Below are 22500 nucleotides of genomic sequence, written 5' to 3'. Positions count from 1 at the left end.
GGTGCAATTAAGCTAAGGTGCTGGGTGGATGGATGAAGTACTACTGCAAAATAAAATAGAATCAGAGGATATTTACAATATAAAGTAGACTTTGAAATATAAACATTGGAAGTATACAAATGTACATTTATGGAGGCAGATGAGAGGTAAAATAAAAGTACTGTACAATGATCAGGGCTGTGGATTATTTCTGATGGTGTGTAACTGATAAATGAATTTAGCAGCAACTGATGGGTGTCTGTCTTCCCCCCAGTAACATCTTCATTTGATCTGAATCTGAAGAGTTATGAAACTCTGGTATGAGCTTTGAGATTTTGTCAAAGTGTTTTTCTCTAAGCTCTTTATATTTACCACAGTAAAGGAGAAAGTGTGTCTCTGTCTCGATCTCACCACTGTCACAATGGACACAGATTCGCTCTTCTTTTGGGAGCCATGTTTGTCTATGTCGGCCTTTCTCTATTGCCAGACTGTGATCACTGAGTCTGTATTTAGTGAGGACTCGTCTCTGCTTTACATCTCTTACTGTGGAGAGATATTCTGACAGACTGTATTTTCTGTTTAGTGCCCGATAGCATTCTAGTTTACTTTGGTTTTTACTTTCATTATCCCAATGATCCAAATATAAAGTTTGACTTTCTTTAATGATTTGGTTTATTGTGGTTTGTTTGCGTTCATTAGTGCTGGTCTGGCGTTTTAGAGCCAGTTGACAGATGGGACTGGTTTTAGGTCTCTTCTCTTGGGTTTTAAGGGCTTCATATTGAAGTGTGTTCGGGGGACTTGAGTTTAAGTGTGACCAGAATTTAAGGGAGCGTTTTTGGATGTGTATTATTAGGGGATATCTGCCTAATTCAGCCCTGCATGCATTAGTAGGTGTTCTTCTCTGAACTCTTAAAATATTTCTACAGAATTCAGCATGCAGGGATTCCATTGGATGTTTGTCCCATTTGGAGTAATCTGTTAGGCATTGTGGACCCCAAACCTCACAACCGTACAGAGCTATGGGCATTATTACACTATCAAATATTTTACACCAAACTGTAGCAGGAATGTCTGTTTGTTTAAATTTGCCTTTGATGGCATAGAATGCTCGTCTAGCTTTCTCTTTAAGTGCATTTACCGCAAGACCAAAGCCGCCTGATGCGCTGATTTTTAACCCGAGATAGTCGTAGTGTAAGGTGTGTTCTAGTGCAGTGTTTCCTAGAGTAAATGTGTATCTGTTATCCTGTAATCTTGCTTTTTTCTGGAAAATCATAATTTTAGTTTTTTTCAGATTGACCGTCAGGGCCCAGTTTTGACAGTATTTCTCCAGCAGGTCCAGGTGTTGCTGTAAACCTTGTGCAGTGTCTGACAATAGCACCAGATCATCTGCATACAGAAGAGCTTTAATCTCTGAGTTGTTTAGGATGAGACCGGGTGTGCTGGATTGTTCCAGTAACACTGCTAACTCATTAATATATAAGTTAAACAGAGTTGGACTCAAGTTACAGCCCTGTCTCACCCCACGCCCTTGACTGAAAAATTCTGTTCTTTTGTCACCGATTTTAACTCCGCACTTGTTTTCTGAGTACATGGATTTAATGATATCATATACTTTTCCTCCTATGCCTGATTGTAGAATTTTATAGTATAAGCCGTCGTGCCATATCGAGTCGAATGCTTTTTTAAAGTCAACGAAACATGCATAAACTTTGCCTTTGTTTTTATGATGAACGTGTTGATTGACTAGCGTCTGTAGTGTGTAAATGTGGTCAGTGGTGCGGTGGTTTGGTAAAAATCCAATCTGACTTTTACTTAAGACGTTGTGTTTGGTAAGGAAGGCCTGAATCCGAGCATTTAAGATACCACAGAAAGTCTTCCCTAGATTACTATTCTCTCTCTCTCTCTCTCTCTCTCTCTCTCTCTCTCTCTCTCTCTCTCTATCTTTCTCTCTCTCTCTCTCTCTCTCTCTCTCTCTCTCTCTCTCTCTCTCTCTCTCTCTCTCTCTCCTCTCTCTCTCTCTCTCTCTCACACACAGTCAGACATACATATAGAGACCAGTAACACGTTACAATAAGGTTGTATTTGTTAATGCATTAGCTGCTTACATGAACGTAAAACGTGCAATATAATTTTCCAGCATTTATTAATGTTAACAGTTACAACTTTTGAATTTAAAGGAACAGTATGTAAGAAATTTATATCAATTAATCATAAAATGGGCATGAAATGTCACTAGACATTAAGAAATCATTTTAATTTCAAATACTTATATCACTGACAACAGTGGTCTGGCCAGGATATTGCAATTTAAAAAGTGGAGTTGCAGCCCTCAAGTGATGTTTATGTTGTCATGTTGTGTATTGGCCACCAATTGTGTGATTGCAGTACCAGTTTTGGCCACAATCCTACATACTGTTCCTTTAAGTAAATGCTAAATTTAGTGATATTTATAATAATGAATAAATATTTTGTTATATTCTACCTGCCTTATTCAATACATAGCGACATGATTTAGCTTTTTTACCAAGCAAATAGCAAGATGCACTTTAAATGTCATTAAAGTCATTTAAGTCGGTTTTACTATGTTTTAAGATCATTTCCAAATATTTGGCCCTCTCTGTAACCTTTATGAAGATTTGCAGTTTATATTTAAATTAGGGATGCACCGATACCGCTTTTTTGGAATACGAGTACGAGTACTTGCATTTCAGTACTTGCCGATACCGATACCGAGTACTTAATAAAAAACATGATTTAAATTTACAGGTAACAGCTTTAGTCATATAATTTAACAAAAAACAAGGGACTAGTTTTCCAGTTTGTTGTAAACTCTGCCTCTTTGGACAACACAAGAGGCATTAACCCCTTACACGCCGCTCAAACATAGACATTTCTCAGACCGTGGTATCGATTCCAGGTATCGGGGGACTTTTAACGAGTAAGAGTACTTTAGAAAATGTGGTAATATCTAAATATATGTGTGTTTATTATATAATATGTTCCCCATCACATTTGGTTAAGAGGAAAGGATAAACAGAGACCACTTCAGTCTTTCTGACTTGAGTTCATGTTTGTCATTGGGCATGCTAATGTTAATTGTTCCCATACTTTGTGCCTCTTAGCAGCAATTGACTTTTGAGGGAAAACTTTAAAACAACAAAGTTTCTTGACTAACAAGTAAATATACTTTGAGTGCCACGGCCGGCAAGATGCCTTCCAGGTTTCCAGCTCAAAGTGAGTTTATTATAAGCTAGTCCAGTGTTTTACGCAGTTTAATAAGATGGAAACTTTTTTTTGTAACTAATATGTACACGGTCAAAAATTTTTAGTTTTTACGATTTAAAAAAAAAATGCCAGAAAACGGCTGTAAAAATACAGGAACCATAAAAAACAACTTTGCGTTTAAAATCTGTAAAAAAAATACGGTGGCATTTTTGTTTCATTAAATGTTCCATTAAAGCAAAGTTGTGTATGTTTCACAATTCTTAACTGTATTTTTTATAGTAAAGTTTGGTATAATTAATGAAATTAATGGGTATTTACCATAGCAATTGTATATATATATATTTTTGAATTACGAAATTTTGTATGATCTTGAAAGACCTGGTGACTAATACTAACAGTAACTATTGTAAGTGTGCTATTTACATTCCCCAGTCTCTCCCGTTCTCTTAGTCATGACACTGTTAGGTTATCTTGCTTTATCAGAGACACTGTCTCTCTCTCTCTCTCTCTCTCTCTCTCTCTCTCTCTCTGTCTCTCTCTCTCTCTCTCTCTCTCTCTCTCTTTCTCTCTCTCTCTCTCTCTCTCTCTCACACGCACACACATTAGTGTTGTTTCAAGGCACCAGCCTGGCTGACTTATTTTAAGTCATTAGTAGGGTTAATTTTCCCAAGGCCCCTATAATTGCTCCCATAATAGTTTTTATCCTAAACACACACACAGGTTTGAGAACATCTCATAAACGTCCATTGTTTTCATACCAGACATACATCTTCTACACCTAAACCCAGACCCCAGATCAGTAAATTTAAAACAAAACTCAACTTTTACTACTGGGGGTTACTTTAATTGTGCTTTCGAATCTGTTTTAACATGTTTAACTATTTGTGGGGACATTTTCAAAAACACTGGATTATGCAACAAGTGAGATCTTTTGAAAGCTGATTATCTATGATAATGTTGTGACTCAGTGGTTTATGTGATTATGTAAAGAGCTGGTCAGAAAGACAAATCTTTGAATCTGGTATGCATATTGTAAATCCAAAACTCCTACAATAATAAAGACACATAGTATGTATCTTACTCAATGTGAAACCGTTTCTAGATGATTATTATTCAAGCTGGCTACTTCAGAAATGCCTTTTATTACTCACAGGATGTTTCCAGATCTGGGAATTTACATTAGATGGTGTTTATTCATTTCGAGTGAATGGGATGTGACCTCAATGATGCCATATTTTTTTGCTCTCTCTCTCTCTCTCTCTCTCTCATTCACACATACTTTATGTCTATGGTCTCCATTCTCCTGTGTTTTGTTAATTAACAGGAATGTGCATTTCAGCAGCCCACCTTTAACTCCCCCATTGACAAAAACACAACACTCCTTCTCTCTGTTTCTCTCGAATGTCTCAGCCTTTCTGCTTCAGAGACTCCAAAACACTTATTCAAATTGTCACGTTTATCTATTCTAGCATCAGTTTCAGAGTTCAGTATGAGTGAAAGTTTCTGATTTATGCTCATTTATCACATTCAGCATGACGTGCGTGTGTGTTTGAAATAGTTACGCTTTTATGGTGTAGAGAGATTTTGATCAATATGCTGAAGTGTTTTTTTATGGAAGAAATTAATACATGATGGTAAGGAAACGATAACAAAATTTCAGTTTGTGAAAATTATCATATTTAGACTTTGCACTGGAGCAGGGTTTTCTAAATTTGGGTTCACGAACCCCTGGTGGTTCACAAGGCAATTGCAGGGGTTTCGTTAGTTGATGAAAAAATAATCAATTACTATTTAATCCTAAAATGTAAACAAGTAATTAAATAAATTCTAAATGAAATGCTTAATAACAAAATGTATATTTTATTGTCACTATTACACATTACAAAATCTCACAATACTGAAAACCTATGTAAAATGGACAGATATGTTTTATGTACCAGTAAAAGAAAATTACTAGATGAAGGTCCAATACCGGTTCCAATAACTATGTAAAAAAAACTACTGATAAAACTTTTAAATAATTATAAAATAAATGTTTTTAAAGTTAAATACTTCCTTAAAATTAAAATCAAGTAAATAATTTGCGTCAAGGAAGTTCGCCTGACAAATTTTTTTGAAAACCCCTGCACTAGATACTTACAGTGACTACGCATTAAATCACAAATACTCGCTCATGCACATGCACGTACCAAATGAACACACATGTTGTGGCCTGAATGTGTTACCCTAGCGCATATCTTTACTTAAAATAAATATGCACACTAGTTAGTGTACTTAATGGTCTTGCAAACTAAGCAAGCAACAGTTTAGATATTTTACTTTCAAATACTTGTGGCAATACATTCCTGGCTTTTGAGTCTTTTTTAATAGCAGCTGCTTAAATATTTTTAACAGTCAGTAATTCATCTTTCACTGGGAGGTGTAGCAAAGGATTTGTTTATATGTATATGTGTTTAGATATATGTATATACAACAGTGTGTGTTTGCCCCCCTCCACCTGCCATTCATTTTCATACCTTTATTCCCTATAGACCCCCTGGTTATATTTTTTCAAAAGCCCTCACTGTCAGCGTGTCAAGGCCCTCTCTTCATCCCTCTTTTTTTTCGTTTGGTTTGATCAAACCCTTAATCCGAAATATTAAACTTTCATGACACATCTCATTTGTGCTACAGAAAGGAATGATATGTCAAATCATGTGACCATACTGCATAGGAACCACTCATGCCATAGACGTTTGCATATATTGAAGCAGACCGTAAATAAAAACTTAAAAATTTATTTATTTATACATTTTAATAAATTTACTTTATCGCATAACTCATTTCACATTCAGTCGGCCTTGTTTTCTTCCAGGTCAAATGAGTTCGTTCGGTTCAGAGTTATTTCCGAATGTATTAAATTACTTCAGCTGAAGCTTTTTTGGTGTCTGGTTCCCAGTGTAGTCCCTCCCTAGACCCAAATGATTGTTTCGGCCGTCTACGGGGCCCCTTATTTAAAATGACAAACAGCAGAAACGGAGCAGACACAAATCTATACTCGAAGCCTTGGAGAATGGTTTATGTTGCTTTTGGCAGGGTCACATGCTCGGTATCATCCCATATCCTGTTTAGAAAGCAAGTATGGAGTGTGCATGTGTCCGTGTGAGAGCCTTGGAATTGGAGATCACTTTACAAGGATTGTAAGAGTTATTGGTTACAATTGAATTGAATTCAAAGCTCCCTTTACAGTTTTTCTCAGTCGCTTTGTAGCATTTCTCAGATCAACCTCCACATCATCAAGTCATTTGTGCACAACATAAAAGCAAATTCTTTGGTACCATCATGCAGATGATTATGTACAATTGTCTGCTGTTTGCTACATTTTCAATTCCTTGTCATTTTCATCAAAATACATTATACTGCTTTCTGTTAGTCTTACATCTCAAAACATTTAGGAATTAGTTCATCGTACAAGTCATGTCATGCAAAATTGTTTGCCTTTGAGTCATAGGGCCCTATCTTGCACCCAGCGCAATTGACTTTGTCAGTGACGCATGTATCATTCGTATTTTGCACCGGCGCACAGCAGGTTTTTCCCTCCACAGACGCACGTCGGCAAACTAGGGAATGAACTTGCGCTCCCTGGGCGTTTCAGCGCAAAAAAGGAGGCGTGTTGCGGCGCAAACCATCCTTGATGCTATTTTGCAGTTTCAAAAAACAATTGTGCCACTGACCAAAAAAAAACTAGTCTAAAGTCAGTGGCACGTTGCGCGTGGTTCATTATGCTATTTTAAGGGTGCATGCTTGACCATAATGTATAGCGTGCACAACGCGAACACACTTTGCTTATCTAATCTACACAGATGCAACAGTTATTTTTGCAAATCATAAATTGTTACAATAAAAATATTAACACATGAGATTAGGGGAATCATACTGGTGAGCATTGTGGTGATAGTTTTTATTTATTGTGTGGCTGCGTTAAAAAAATTCTCATGCAAATAACGATTAAAATATTTTCATAAGTTTGTTGTGTGGCTGTATTACGTTTATTTTATGTAAATAATAATTAAAATGTCTTCATAAGAAACCTTAATGTATATGAACTTGATTTGTAAGTGTACTTTGGGGTTGGACCTTGCTTGCGTTTCTTGGGTCCGATTTCAAAGCCCCCAAACCCAAGCGATGTCCTCTGCTGGCGTCTGTGTAGAGGCAGATCCACCTCCAGTTACACGGCGTGCCCGATTTATGCTGGCAAGCTTGGGATTCCCCCATCTCCTAACATCATTGTAGCGCTTGCGGCGCAACATCCTGGGGATGCCAGCTGATGAGACAATTGTGGCTATTTCCTCTCACGCCTGTTTAACCGACGCTGATTTGGGCAGGTTTCTCCTATCCCCATACAAAACAACTTCTCTGTCTTTGACTGCTCTTACAAGAATGTGGGTCTCCTCGGCTGTGAACCGCTCCTGGCGTGATCCTGGTAAATCCGTCATAATAATAGCAACCCGCCATGGAACTTGCGCCCTTGCGTTTAAAGGGAATGTTGGATAGCGTTCTGATTGGTTTATTTGACGTTACGCCCAAACCACACCTATGAATAATGAACCTACTTCAGACCAACCCCTTATTGATTTACGCCTGGCGCAAGAGTTATTTCTCTCGCCGGGAAAATAGCAACAGCGCCCAAGATCCGCCCACAAAGTCACTTGCGCTCCGCACTTGCGTTTCAGATCGTTAAAATAGGGCCCGTAATCTGTAAGCATGTTTTCCTTTTTTTTTTTGTAAATGTGAACCTGAATAAATAAATTGCTGTGAATTGAATCTTGAAATTTTGAGTTACAGAAAATGTACAATGAACCTTTCTAATTGTATTATTTTTTTATTTGTACTGTAAAATTGTTTACAGAGGTGAAAATGTAAATTTGTCCACAGTTCACATCAGAAAATAAATACTGAAACATATAACATGGCTAAACATTTTGACTTGGACATCATTGAAAAGCTGCAAACAGTTTTTGCAAGTTCACGCCGTATTTGCAAGTTCCTGCAATTTCATCGCATAATATTGCATAAATATCCTGCATATTCCATCGTATTTTTTAAGAAAACATGCCGCAAGATCAATTATTTTTGCCTGCAACAATCACAAAAAAAACGTGAAGGACTGTCATACAGACAACTGAAACTAATAGGAATGCTTTAGATACTTTCTTTTACATATTATGGATATTTACACATTTATGGTCATCTGTGACAAGCAGCATACATTTCCGAGCACTAAAGAAGCTTTTTGGACTGAAATTACATTACGCGTTTTATTTTTTGTTTTGTTTTTATGACCCCTTAATGCATTACATTAGCATTGATGCATATGCATTTATCCAAGCCATATAATCTATACATCATTTCATCAGCATGCTTGTAATAGCCTAACGTAATGCTCTACCAACTAATCCATAGCAAAAACAATACGATCTCTTTAATTGTTTAAACTGAATGAAAAAATGTCTCCATCGCTCTTTGTAGGCCCAGCACAGAGATGCCTTCATGTGGGAGCGATATGGAAAATACAGCCTGAGCGATCCATTCCTGGCGCTGCAGAGGGATAGCGAGATCCACCAGAACTCGGGTCATGGCGGAGGAGTTTCGGGAAGATCGGCGGCACGCTCGGACCCTCTGGCGGTGCTGAAGCTGGTGGTGGGACACTGCAGAAGGATGCAAGAGAAGATGCTGAAACAGCTGGCAGCTGCAGAGAGCAGACATAGGAGGGTGAGTATATAAGATGTACAATATATGAATATTGTTTTGTGAATTGTTTTACACATGGAGCTTAAAACCCCTCACAACTCGAATCATATTTAAATTGGAGTAAATAGCAGGTCAAGGAGACATTAGATTGGTTTGAGTGCTAATACGGCTCTAAATGTGTTTCTGTTGCCCTCATGTGATGGTATCAGGTCATTGCTGATCTAGAGGAGGAGAAGAGAAAGCATGCTGAAGATACTGCTGAAGGAGATGACGTTACATACATTCTCGAGAAGGAGAGAGAGCGCCTCCTACAGCAGGTACCAAATACTGCATGCTGTTATTTGAGGTCTGATAAAATAAACACAAAACCTGTTTAACACCAATTTTTGTATTCTTCTAACTAATAATAAAATATTCAACTTATTGCAACATTATGCACAAAACAGTACACAAATTCCCATTCCCAAAATGTCATTTAATCAACAACTTAATGTTGTAATTATTTTTGGGCAAAAATCTATGGTTCATAATTTTTTTTTGTGTTTAGTTGGAGTTTGAGAAGGCAAAGACGTCTCGTATCGAGAGGGAGAACAAACGACTGCACGATCAGTTAGAAGACCAGCGCGTCCAGCATAAACATCTCGTGACGGCACTGAGTCGAGAATGCAAACGGTCCGGCTCCCGCGCCCACGAGGAGTCCCAGCGCGCCACCGAAATCTGCCATCGCGCCACCCTCGCCAATCAGGCTCTGAAGGTGGAGTTAGAGGAAGAGAAGAAGCGGGCTATGCAAATGGAAGCGAGGAGAGAGGAGCTACTGGCCGAGTTTGACACGGAGCGAGAGCAGCTCAGTCTGAGGTTACGTAAAGAGGAGGCGCGCTCCAGGGAGCTGCAGGAGGAGGTGGAGGGGTTGAGGAGAGAGATGAGCGGTGAAGCTTTTGAAACGGGTGAGTGGGAAGCGAATAAGATGAACGGAAACCACGTGCCTACAGAAGATGCTGAGAAGCAGAGAATTGAGGACTTACTTGAAAACCAATTGACCAATGGGAGCTCTCCGTCCAAACTGCAAACCCCTTCTAACAACAACACAGAGATGTGTTCAGTACAAAGTCTTTTATCAATGCAATCCACAGACACGCCCAGCCTCCAAGCTGCGTACCAAGCAGGCATCCACCAACGCTTTCATGCAACACGGCACAAATTTCAAGGCACCTTTGATCAAGACACCCAGGTCGCCGCTTCTCCTCCCCACGGTGCACGTGAGCTCTCTCCCTGCGCCGCCCATGCGACAGATCTGCCAGACGTCAGTGGTGTGACTTCTAAACATGCGGCTCGCAATGCGGTCACACAAGCACTGAGTCGTCTGGGTGCTCACCAGGGTTCTGGCAAACCAGCTGCACCCAACAGTTCCCCCTTTGGCACGGATTACCGCACTTTATCCGGTGCGATGTCTCCGACTATGACTATCAGGTCTCCAACCAGTCCCAGAGCAGAAAGAGGGACCCCGCCTCCAATTCCGCCCAAGAAGCCTGGCCTCGCCGAGACTCCGCCCTCTCCGGCCACTCTTCGAGCCGCTCGCTTGGCTCAAATGTCGCCCGGATGCGGACGTAGCAGCAGCCACGAGAGCAGCAATGAACCAGACCTTGTGCTGTCATCTAGTGGCTAACAAGAATAAATGTGACATAAATTTGTCCATGAACTTTATTACGTCAAACACTGTCTATCTTTTTCGTAAAGGGACTTTTTTGTGAAATCCAGGTTGAAGTCTCAGACTAGGAGAGACTTAAAGTTTGATTTCAATCATTGGCATGATCTTACTCAGTCAATGTTAAAGATATCAAGGTTATATTTTCACTGCATATTCTTTACATTATATAGGATGATTTAATGGAGATACAGTAATCACAAAAAAATGACAGGATCACATATATCTGTTATCTTATGGTTGTTTGCATTATATAATCAAATGCAAGATGCATGAATTAAAATACTGTACATTATGATTGTATTTTACCACACCCTGTATAAGAAAATCACTTGTTTATTTGCTACCAGTTTCTATAAATATTAGTTTATATATTTCTAAAAAAAAAAATGTATATATACAGTACATGATAATGTGCTATTTTTATTTTACTTTTATTATTTTACTTCACCCAGTCATCTAGTTTATACACTGTACTGTATATTTAACAGCATGTGGGAATCATTTGCTTTTTCACAAAGCAGTTTTTGTATATCTAAAGGTATTGAAGATTTACCCTAAACATTCACTTAGCCAGAATTATATATATTCCAGTAATATTCTGTTATGTTTTTCTTATATAAATGTTAATATCGGAGTCATTTTACTTTTTTTTTGCAAAAGTCAATTTAATTCCCATACACTGCAAAAAAATGACTTTCTTACTTAGTATTTTTGTCTTGTTTTCAGTAAAAATATCTAAAAATTCTTAAATTAAGATGCATTTTCTTGAAGAAAATAAGTCTAGTTTATAGACAAAAATATACAATTTAAGTAAGTTTGTGCTTTAAAAAAGCAAAAATATCTGCTAATGGGGGTGAGAATTTTTTTTAAAAAATACGTTTTCTTTTTTCTTAAACACTTAATTTAAGCAAAATTTTCTCACCCCATTGATCCCCATTTCTCACTTCACTCATCTTGATTTAAGAATTTTTAGATATTTGTTCTGAAAAAAAGACATTTTTTCAAGAAAAAAAATTCTTAGTATTTTTGTCTTGTTTTCTGTAAAAATATCTAAAAATTCTTAAATTAAGATGCTTTTTCTTGATGAGCAAAATGACCCAAGATAATAAGTCTAGTTTTTAGACCAAAATATAAAATTTAAGTGATTTTGTGCATAAAAAAATTTCTGCCAATGCGGTAAGCAAAAAAATTGTAAAAAGTTTTCACTAAACACTAAATTCAAGAATAATGTGCTTACCCCATTGGCAGATTTTTTTGCTTGTTTTACGCACAAAATCACATTTGATTGGACTTATTTTCTTGGGTCGTTTTTAGATATTTCTACTGAAAACAAGACAAAAATACTAAGAAATTTTTTTCTTAAATCATTTTTTTCAGTGTACAGTCAATTTAATTCCCATACACTGCAAAAATTACTTTCTTAGTATTTTTGTCTTGTTTTTAGTAAAAATACCTTAAAATTCTTTAAGATGCATTTTCTTGATGAGCAAAATGACCTAAGAAAATAAGTCTAGTTCATAGACAAAAATATACAATTTAAGTAAATTTGTGCGTAAAACAAGCAAATCTAAAAATAAGTTTTCTTTTTTCTTAAACACTTCATTTACACATTTCTCACCCCATTGGCAGATAATTTTACTTGTTTTTAGCACAAATTTACTTATATTTTATACTTTTTTTCTTAGGTCATTTTGCTCATCAAGAAAATACATCTTGATTTAAGAATTTTTAGATAGTTCTACTGAAAACAAGACAAAAATACTAAATAAGAAAGTCATTTTTTGCAATGTAGTCCAGATTGCATATCTGTACTCATCAAATCCAGCCAGCAGGGGGCGTAAAGTTACTGTAAAGTTACAGTTGCATCTACAGATCTTCAGAACAGAATATTAGCATACCACCCACTACATACTTTGCAGTATACACTTATATTTGACAAATAAAGACATCATTGCCTTGATTTTGCTGTATAGATGTCTTTATACAAGCGCGGCACCCCGGGATTCCTCGACTCAAGTATGCGAGCGAAAGGTTAAAATGAATGGTATAATTTAAAGCGTGTGAAAAATGTGTACATCACAGGCACCCATGTGAGACTAACAGGAGCGAGGATCACAGTTTAACCAGCCAGGAGCCTCTCCCTAAATCCTAAATCCCCTCTTTATGTGTGTGTGCGTGTATGCGTGCGAGTGTGTGTGGCCCGGGAAACAGAGAGGCAAACACGCATGAAGTATGTGCCACTATGCCCTCCGGTCACAATGGTCTTACCAGGTTCCAATCAAGCGCAAAGTCGCAGCTTATTCGGCTTGGAGTAAAAAATAACATTTAAGTCTTCATTTTTAAATTCACAAACTCTTAATTCAATCATTTATTAGATGCTTTTAAATGGCTTAAAATCTCATGGTTCCCCTTTAGATGTTCGATGTGTCAGTACATGGTCATTCTACCTCTGGTGGATGCTGCTAATTAACATTCCTGTTTGGGACAGTGGGTCGAGGTTGCGAGGCCAACGGGGACGCATGCCTGGCCGAGTGAAATCTCTCTCCCACACACTGCTATAATCACAAGCGTCTCTATCTCGTGGGGAGGGTGGCACTGACCTCTTTTTAAAATAAAGAAGACATGTCACTAATTATTGGTGGACATCCTGGGTCCTGACTCAGGGATCCTGAAGGGTTAGGCCTTCTTGACATTTCAGATATGTAGAGATCATGCATGTTGAGATCAATTGTTAATCCTACAGAAAATCCAATGCAATGTAATCAATTTTATATACCCTTTAAATTGTGACCTGATATTGGTCTATATTTTAATTGTATTATCAAAGCCAATGCATAGGAAATATGAACTTTACAGTGATCTTCAGCGCTGATTACTCTAAAACAAAATGTACAAACCATTGTATCTTCACAACCACATAAAACTATTTTTATAGATGTTACTACAAAAAATTGACTTCATCCTACTCGCATACAACAGAAATTGGGTATTTTGCCTTTATTGTCCCAATATTCATGTAGAGCACTGTAGATTACATCGATAGTCTAATATCCTTGTGTGTCCTGTGTGGTATATTATAGATATTTGCCTTTCTACAGTCTGGAGACTTCAGATTTATATTCATTTAATTTAAGTAAATAAAAGGCTTCCAAACAGAGCGGATGCGATGAGTTATCTCAAATTGTGCGAATCTCCTATTAATGATCTTGGCGGAAAGCTAAAGGACAAGCTGAGCTAAAGTGACCAGAACCGTTCGGTTTCTTTTTGTTTGTTTATTTTCCTGTGTGTAAAACTTTTCACCCTCCAACTCAAACCAATGGCGCATTTTATAAGCAAGCTGATTTTAGACATTGACAATGTCACGTCCCAAAATATATTAGCAATGGCAACTATCTTTGCTAAGAAGATATTCATTGAGTTATATATAGACCCTTATAAGCCTGTTAAGCATGTTGATACCTAAACAAACATTGAATGTCTGGGCAGAAACACATCACTGACACAAGATGCCACTGTGTGTCATCTAACCTGACATTCTGAGATGGATAGACTGACAGATAGAGACAGACAGACATACAGATAGATCATTATTTCTTTTAGCGATCAAATGAAGCAGATAGACACACAGATTGATAGAGACAGGCAGACGGACAGATCAATATTTCTTCAGCGATCAAAAGAAGCACACAGACAGAGATTATTTCTTTCAGCCATCAAATGAAGCAGACAGATAAATAGATATAGATAGACAGACAGATAGATAGAGATGGAGACAGGCAAACAGAGACAGACGGACAGATTATTGTTTCTTTCAGATATCAAATGAAGCAGACACATAGATAGATAGATACATACATACATACATACATACATACATAGATAGAGACGATACAGACAGACAGACAGATAGATCAGTATTTCTTTTAGCGATCAAATAAAGCAGATAGACAGACAGACAGACAAACAAATGCAGACAGATTAATATTTCTTTCAGCGTTCAAATTAAGCACACGGACGGAAAGACAGACAGACAGATTATAATTTCTTTCAGCCATCAAATTAAGATGACATACAGACAGATAAATAGAGACAGAGAGACAGACAGATTTTTTTTCAGCAATGAAACACACAGACAGGTAGATAGAGACAGACAGAAAGATAGATAGAAACAGACAGATAGATAGAGACAGACAGACAGACAGACAGACAGATAGAGACAGACAGACAGATAGAGACAGACAGACAGAAATATCATTATTTCTTTCTGCGAGCAAATGAAGCACACAGACAGATAGATAGAGACAGACAGATAAGATAGAGACAGACAGACAGATAAAGACAGACAGACAGACAGATAGATAGAGACAGACAGACAGACAGACAGAAATATCAATATTTATTTCAGCAATCAAATTAAGATGACAGAGAGACAGACAGATTTTTTTTCAGCGATGAAACACACAGACAGGTAGATAGAGACAGACAGACAGATAGAGACAGACAGATAGATAGATAGAGACGGACAGATAGATAGAGACAGACAGATAGATAGAGACAGACAGACAGACAGAAATATCATTATTTATTTCAGCCATCAAATTAAGATGACATACAGACAGATAAATAGAGACAGACAGATTTTTTTTCAGCGATGAAACACACAGACAGGTAGATAGAGACAGACAGACAGACACACAGATAGAGACAGACAGACAGATAGATAGAGACGGACAGATAGATAGAGACAGACAGACAGATAGATAGAAACAGACAGATAGATAGAAACATACAGACAGATAGAGACAGACAGACAGATAGAGACAGACAGACAGACAGACAGACAGACAGAATTATTATTATTTCTTTCAGCGAGCAAATGAAGCACACAGACAGATAGATAGAGACAGATAGACAGACAGATTATTATTTCTTTCAACGATCGAATGAAGCACACAGATAAAGATAGACAGACAGACAGATAGATAGAGACAGACAGACAGAAATATCATTATTTTTTTCAGCGATCAAATGAAACACACAGACAGATAGATAGAGACAGATAGATAGATAGATAGATAGAAACAGACAGACAGACAGATAGATAGATAGAGACAGACAGAAATATCATTATTTTTTTCAGCGATCAAATGAAACACACAGACAGATAGATAGAGACAGACAGACAGACAGACAGACAGATAGATCGATAGAGACAGACAGACAGATAGATAGATTGATAGAGACAGACAGACAGATAGATAGATTGATAGAGACAGACAGACAGACAGACAGATAGATAGATTGATAGAGACAGACAGACAGACAGATAGATAGATAGAGACAGACAGACAGAAATATCATTATTTTTTTCAGCGATCAAATGAAACACACAGACAGATAGATAGAGACAGACAGACAGACAGAGAGATAGAGACAGACAGACAGATAGATAGAGACAGACAGACAGAAATATCATTATTTTTTCAGCGATCAAATGAAACACACAGACAGATAGATAGAGACAGACAGATAGATAGATAGAGACAGACAGACAGATAGATAGAGACAGACAGATATATAGAGACAGATAGACATACAGATAGATAGAGACAGACAGATAGATAGATAGAGACAGACAGACAGACAGATAGATAGAGACAGACAGACAGAAATATCTTTTTTTTTTCAGCGATCAAATGAAACACACAGACAGATAGATAGAGACAGACAGACAGACAGACAGACAGAGAGATAGAGACCGACAGACAGATAGAGACAGACAGACAGATAGAGACAGACAGACAGACAGAAATATCATTATTTCTTTCAGCAAGCAAATGAAGCATACAGACAGATAGATAGAGACAGATAGACAGACAGATGGAGACAGACCGATTATTATTTCTTTCAGCAATCAAATAAAGCACACAGACAGACAGATAGACAGATAAATAGATATAGATAGATAGACAGACAGACAGATAGAGACAGGCAAACAAAGACAGACGGACAGATTATTATTTCTTTCAGACATCAAATGAAGCACACAAACAGATAGACAGGCAAACAGATAGATAGATAGAGACAGACAGACAGGCAGATTATTATTTCTTTCAGTGATCAATAGAAGCACACAGATAGATAGATACAGACAGACAGATGGAGACAGGCAGACAAATCATTATTTCTTTCAGTAATCAAATGAAGCACACCGACATATAGATAGAGACAGACAAGATAGATAGACAGATGGGGACAGACAGGCCATTTTTTCTTTCGTCAATCAAATGAAGCAGATAGACAGATATATAGGTAGATATAGATAGACAGACAGACAGACAGACAGATTGATCCTATTTTTTTCAGCAAACAAATGAAGCACATGCAGACAGACAGGCTTTATGTAATGAAACTGTATACCATGGTAATGTATGATTACAATTACTAATGACATTTGTATGGTAATCTAAGGCATTTCAAAGAATACCATGGTGTTGGTTTTCAGACAGTATGGTTATATGATTCACAGCATGTAACAGTGTAGTGAAAACAAGCGATTCTCATGTCTGAGAGACCATCAGGAAGAAAATGTGTGGACGCGCGCGCGCTCATTCATTCTGTCTCCTCGTGCTGATTTCATCCAATGAAAACAGAGACAATTCACCACCACCCTCCCATCCAGATATCCCTCTGATACTGTCACACATATACTGTACCTCACTGACTGCACCGATGCGGACACATTTGGGATAACGTCATGCAAAATAAGTTTTCTGGCAACCTGGCGAAAAGAGGATTTGGATATTTCATAACTTACATTTATATATGGATATCTCTTTTTTATTTAAAATAACTTCGGATCTGACATGGAAAATACACAGTTTTAATGATGGATAACATAATATGCCTACCTGAAAAACTGTAAAAAAAAAATTGACATTCTGCTTTTTATTATCATTGTTTCATACACTACTTTAACTCGAAACATGCGAGAGTTTGATGGAGTTGCACGCGCTTCAGTGGCGCGCGCGGACCGGTCAGCGCGGATCGTCTCGAGGCAGCGCGCGCGTGACGGATTTCTGTCGTACCGTGAGCGGCGCGGCATCCCTCAGAGGATTTACCTTCCCTTTATCTTACTGCTGCTCATGTTTACCCCAAATGTGGACTCATCTTGGTGGTAGGTTTCTTTTTAGTACACATTCATTGTACAATCGGTTAACGTTATCCCTTGAATGAAAAACATTGTTTGTTTTTGGCTAGTTGACGTGCAGTTACAACGTTGTTGGTGCATTACCAAAGTTCTACCACAAAGGTTAAACTATGTGAGATACTAAATTTGTGGTTATTATGGTTTATTATCAATAATAATAAACTACAAAAGTAAATATAAACCATAACTGTTTTTCATAAGGAATGAATTTGTTGAATATGACAACGAAGCAGTTTAATATCATTTACAGAAAAGTGTGACTGACATGAAGATATGGGATATGTTTTCTTTGACTTATAAAACAAATGTATTTTCCAAAACATCCTTAAGGGATGCCCATGAAATGTCTATTAGGATTTGAGTTTCTTAATGAAAACAAAGAAGAATCATTCAATGATCTAAATTATTACAAGAAATACATTGCCATATCTTTAGGATTTACACCAACTGTGGCTAAATACTACGTAAATCTAATGGTTTCCATTACAAATACCATTATGAACCATCAGCTGCTTACCATTAAAACCATAAAATTGCTTTATGTTTGTTTATTAAGTTATTCTAGTAGTATTTAAGGTAGGTATTCTGTAGGTTCACATTCGGGGATTCTCGCGAAATTAGATTTATGAGGTGTCATAAAACATTTTGATAAAAAAGTGAATGCAAAGTAAGAGTATCAAAATAAGAAACATACAATTACAAAAATCTCTTTATTTACTATTTTGCACATGATTTTAAATGACATCATACAAATTTTTTTTTTCACATTTAAGGGGAAAATTGTCATTACCGCAATGTCTCATGACTGGATTTGGGTTCTTTGACATGGAAATATTTATAATAAAAAAATATAAAAAATATAAAGCTATTGCATGTTATACTATAAACATTTACAGTAAAGAAACATGTGGTATTTGGTGATCATTGGTAAATGTAGGAGACAATAATAAGGAATATAAATGAGTCCAAGAAAAATGTTCTCATCCTCCGCAACAATTTTCAATCATTGTTTAAGCCCTCAAGGAACTAACATTTTTAAAAAAAATTGTTGAAAGGGACATAATTGACTGTGACACTCAAGATGGCTACCAGGTAAGCAGTTCTTATTTTTTCTCTCCAAATAAAAGTTTAAATTTTGTTTGTCATGCTACAACTTTTTAGTTCTCATTACCAAAACATGAGTTTTTAAATGCATATATTTAATGTAATATCATGTTGCGGTAATGATCATTTTTTTATAATGATAATCTAAAAAATGTCTAAATCCTCTAAAAAGTAATGGTTATAGTGTAAGTTCAAACCTTAATCTTATATGTGCAAAAAAATTGGCTTCAATGGCTTTTTAAAAATTCTGATGCTGGACATCTTTTTAAGTAGGATTTCGTGAGAATCACCCATTCGCAAGGTAACACCCCACTAATAAAAGCCAACACATTACCAGTACAGTTTCCATTAAAACCAGTACAATTCCCATAATTACCATTAAAACCGTTAGATGTACGTTTTTTGATAGTTTCTGTTTTTTAACTACCCAATTTAAGAGTTAATGTAATTTCAGTTTGAGTGAATGATCACAAAAAGACAAAGTCGATAATATACTGTATGTGATCCTGTCAGGAAATCCAGGCTGAAGTCTTAGAATGTAATGATGAGATTAGGAGCATCAAAGTTTGATTTCATATTGAGTTAACATGACCTTAGTCGATATTAAATATATCAAAGTTATATGTTCATTACATTAGGATTTTATGATTGATTTTATTTAGAAAACAATAAATCCTGGTGAGAGTAGTAAATGCACTGTAAAAAATACTTTGCTCCCGTAAAATTTTTTGTTGAATCAACTCAAATTTACAAGTCATTTCAACTTCCTATTATTTATCTTGACTACAGATGAGTTGTTATAACTACAGGTGAGTTGTTATAACTTATAAAATTAAGTTGACTTTTCTCAACTATATTTTATAAGTTGTGACAACTCATTTCTGTTGACATGACTTGTAAATCTGAGTTGATTTAACAAAAATTTTTAAGGCAGCAAGGTATTTTTTTGACGTTAGTAATGTGAATTTGAGCTATAAGTAAATTATTTTATAAAGCCATACATGCAAAATTACTGAGCATCATCACATATGTGTACACCTATGTGTAACCATACAAGAGTAATAAAAAAAGATGAATAATAATAAAGATTAACGTTCTGGGAACATAAGTGTTCGGTTCCCATATTGTTTTAAAGGGTTGCTTTCTTTTCCGTTCTGGTAAGCAAAAATAGTAAGCTTTACAGCTGTAGTAAGCTAGTCCTGATAAGACTAGTTAAGCCATAGATGCAAAGTGCTTGATAAATTCTGTGGATGATCACACACACGTTTACAGTAAGATTAATAAAAGACCAACAAGAGAAGTTAACATTCGAGCAATTTTTAGGAAAGACAATTCTAAACAGACATAGGTCATTGACCAAATTGTTTCATGACAGGCCTTGCCCCGGCTTACCACTTGCTTGTGTTAACATCAGAAAACTAAATTGAATGTGATTTGGAGACGTGATTGCTTTTCATCACCGACGTGTTTGTACTTTTTTATAGATTTTATATCGCCAGACCTGCTGACACAACCTTAAAAATGTCTCTAATTGCAGCATTCATAATTTCCCCATAGTGTCTCAGAGGTAGCAAGATCAACACAGTCATCCCGCTCACACCACACTGCGTCCCGTCGCCTATTACCCCACAGCTGAGTAAACACCCTAATCTCAGTCTGCACCAGTTCGGAATAAAATGAACGTTGGGTTTCTCTTAACATACACCATAAGACAATAATACTGTATTTCATGAATGAGAAAAGGTTATCGGTTTTATCATCTATGTTGAAATAACTATACGTATGGCCCCTTTACAGGCAGCAGGGATTCGGCAGCATTGGCTGTGGCGGCATGCCCAAATAGCGTGAGCCAGCGGTGATAAATATCTCGTAGTTTCTACAGTAATTTATACGGTTATGGGGATTGTTGTCATCGTTGCAATCAATTCACGCGTAGAGTATTTTTGGCTCGCGCGCAGCCGTCTTTCTCAATCCCAGCTGTATGTTGCTGATAAGTCTATTAGATCCTGGAGAGAAAAAGAGATGTGTGGTAAAGATCGGCAATAGCGGGCCCTCCCTGGATGCTGGGCTGTATGTTTGTATGAGTATGACATGGTGAGAGAGAGAGGGATACCAACAGAGACATCCATAAGAGGAGTGGAAATTGTTAAGGAGGTTCTGTCGGACAAACCTGGGCACGACTGATTGGACAATGAGATCTGAAAAGGAGACAAGGGTCTTTGAGCACACTGTGCGGTGTGCTTATGGGTGGTAGGTTTGAACTGTAAGAGATCGGACCAAAGATTTGTTAGACTGTTGATAGCTCCCTTCAAAAATTTGTTCAACCTACCCAAAATGCTGGGTTGTTTTAACTCATTTTGGGTTTTTGATTTCAGCTTTAAAAGTTGTTACTTCAGCACATGTGTTTGAAACAAACTCAAATGACTGAGGTGCAAACAGATTCGTAACTAGTTAATTTTACCAAAAACCAAGCAAAAAATCACAGATCTCACAGATATAAGTTATTTCTTTTAGGCATCAATGAAATGAAATGGAGACCAAATGGAAAGTTTTGCTTATGTCATGAAAAAAGTACACGAATCTTATTTGCCGAATTTGCGATCAAAAGTCAATATTATTGCAGATTTCAATATAAAATCAAACATTTCTCATCAAAATGACCCAAATCCAGAATATTTTTCATTAGTTTACAACACATGTATTTTTATTGTCTTGTTTGTTTTCGATTTATATTTCTCCTAAGCATTTTAAGGTGAAACATCTGAGTTTACGTTGATACTTAAAGGGATAGTTCACCCAAAAATAAAAATAATGTCATTAAAGACTCGCCCTCATGTCATCCAAACTCCTAAGACCTCTGTTCATCTTCGGAACACAGTTTAAGATGTTTTATATTTAATCCGAGAGCTTGTTGACCCTTCATTGAAAATCTACGTACGGTATACTGTCCATGTCCAGAAAGGTAATAAAAACATCATCAAAGTAGTCCATGTGACATCATTGGGTCAGTTAGAATGTGTTGAAGCATCGAAAATACATTTTGGTCCAAAAATAACAAAAATTATGACTTTTCAACATTGTCTTCTCTTCTGTGTCTGTTGTGAAGTGCATGCGCGAGACCAAAGTCACGTGACTGCAGTGACGCAGATGACGTGTTATCATCAGACATGTTTGCAAAGTTTTTGTTTTCAAACTTATAGCGTGCGTCTCCCTCAGACTGTAAACGAAGCCCGGGCACACAAAAACAAACAAAAAAACAGTTGGGGCGCACCAGATAACACGTCAGCCGCGTCGTATGTCATCCGCGTCACTGCAGTCACGTGACTTCAGTCTCTCGCATGCACTTCACAACAGATGCAAAGAGAAGACAATGCTGAATAAAGTCATAATTTTTTTATTTTTGGACCAAAATGTGTTTTCGGTGCTTCAATACATTCTAACTGACCCACTGATGTCACATGACTACTTTGATGATGTTTTTATTACCTTTCTGGACATGGACAGTATACCGTATGTAGATTTTCAATGAAGGATCTACAAGCTCTCG

General features: G+C 36.9%; 2 protein-coding genes across 2 annotated transcripts in view; both read left to right on the top strand.

Moving 5' to 3' along the window:
* Window positions 1-11321, top strand: part of cttnbp2nla (CTTNBP2 N-terminal like a) — a 26971-nt gene extending 15650 nt beyond the window's left edge. The window contains exons 3-5 of the mRNA XM_065279686.2: window positions 8713-8955; window positions 9144-9251; window positions 9482-11321. Of these exons, the coding sequence (XP_065135758.2) occupies window positions 8713-8955; window positions 9144-9251; window positions 9482-10597 (1467 nt within the window). The 3' untranslated portion in view covers window positions 10598-11321. The remainder of the gene's footprint in view (window positions 1-8712; window positions 8956-9143; window positions 9252-9481) is intronic.
* Window positions 11322-17364: 6043 nt separating this feature from the next.
* The window catches only part of wnt2ba (wingless-type MMTV integration site family, member 2Ba), a 13687-nt gene continuing 8551 nt past the window's right edge, over window positions 17365-22500 (top strand). Inside the window, exon 1 of the mRNA XM_065279685.2 lies at window positions 17365-17816. Coding sequence (XP_065135757.2) covers window positions 17626-17816 — 191 coding nt within the window. The 5' untranslated portion in view covers window positions 17365-17625. The remainder of the gene's footprint in view (window positions 17817-22500) is intronic.

Source organism: Paramisgurnus dabryanus, chromosome 7 (genome assembly GCF_030506205.2).
Source record: "Paramisgurnus dabryanus chromosome 7, PD_genome_1.1, whole genome shotgun sequence".
NCBI lineage: Eukaryota > Metazoa > Chordata > Actinopteri > Cypriniformes > Cobitidae > Paramisgurnus > Paramisgurnus dabryanus.
This window is presented reverse-complemented; position numbering and strand designations above follow the sequence as displayed.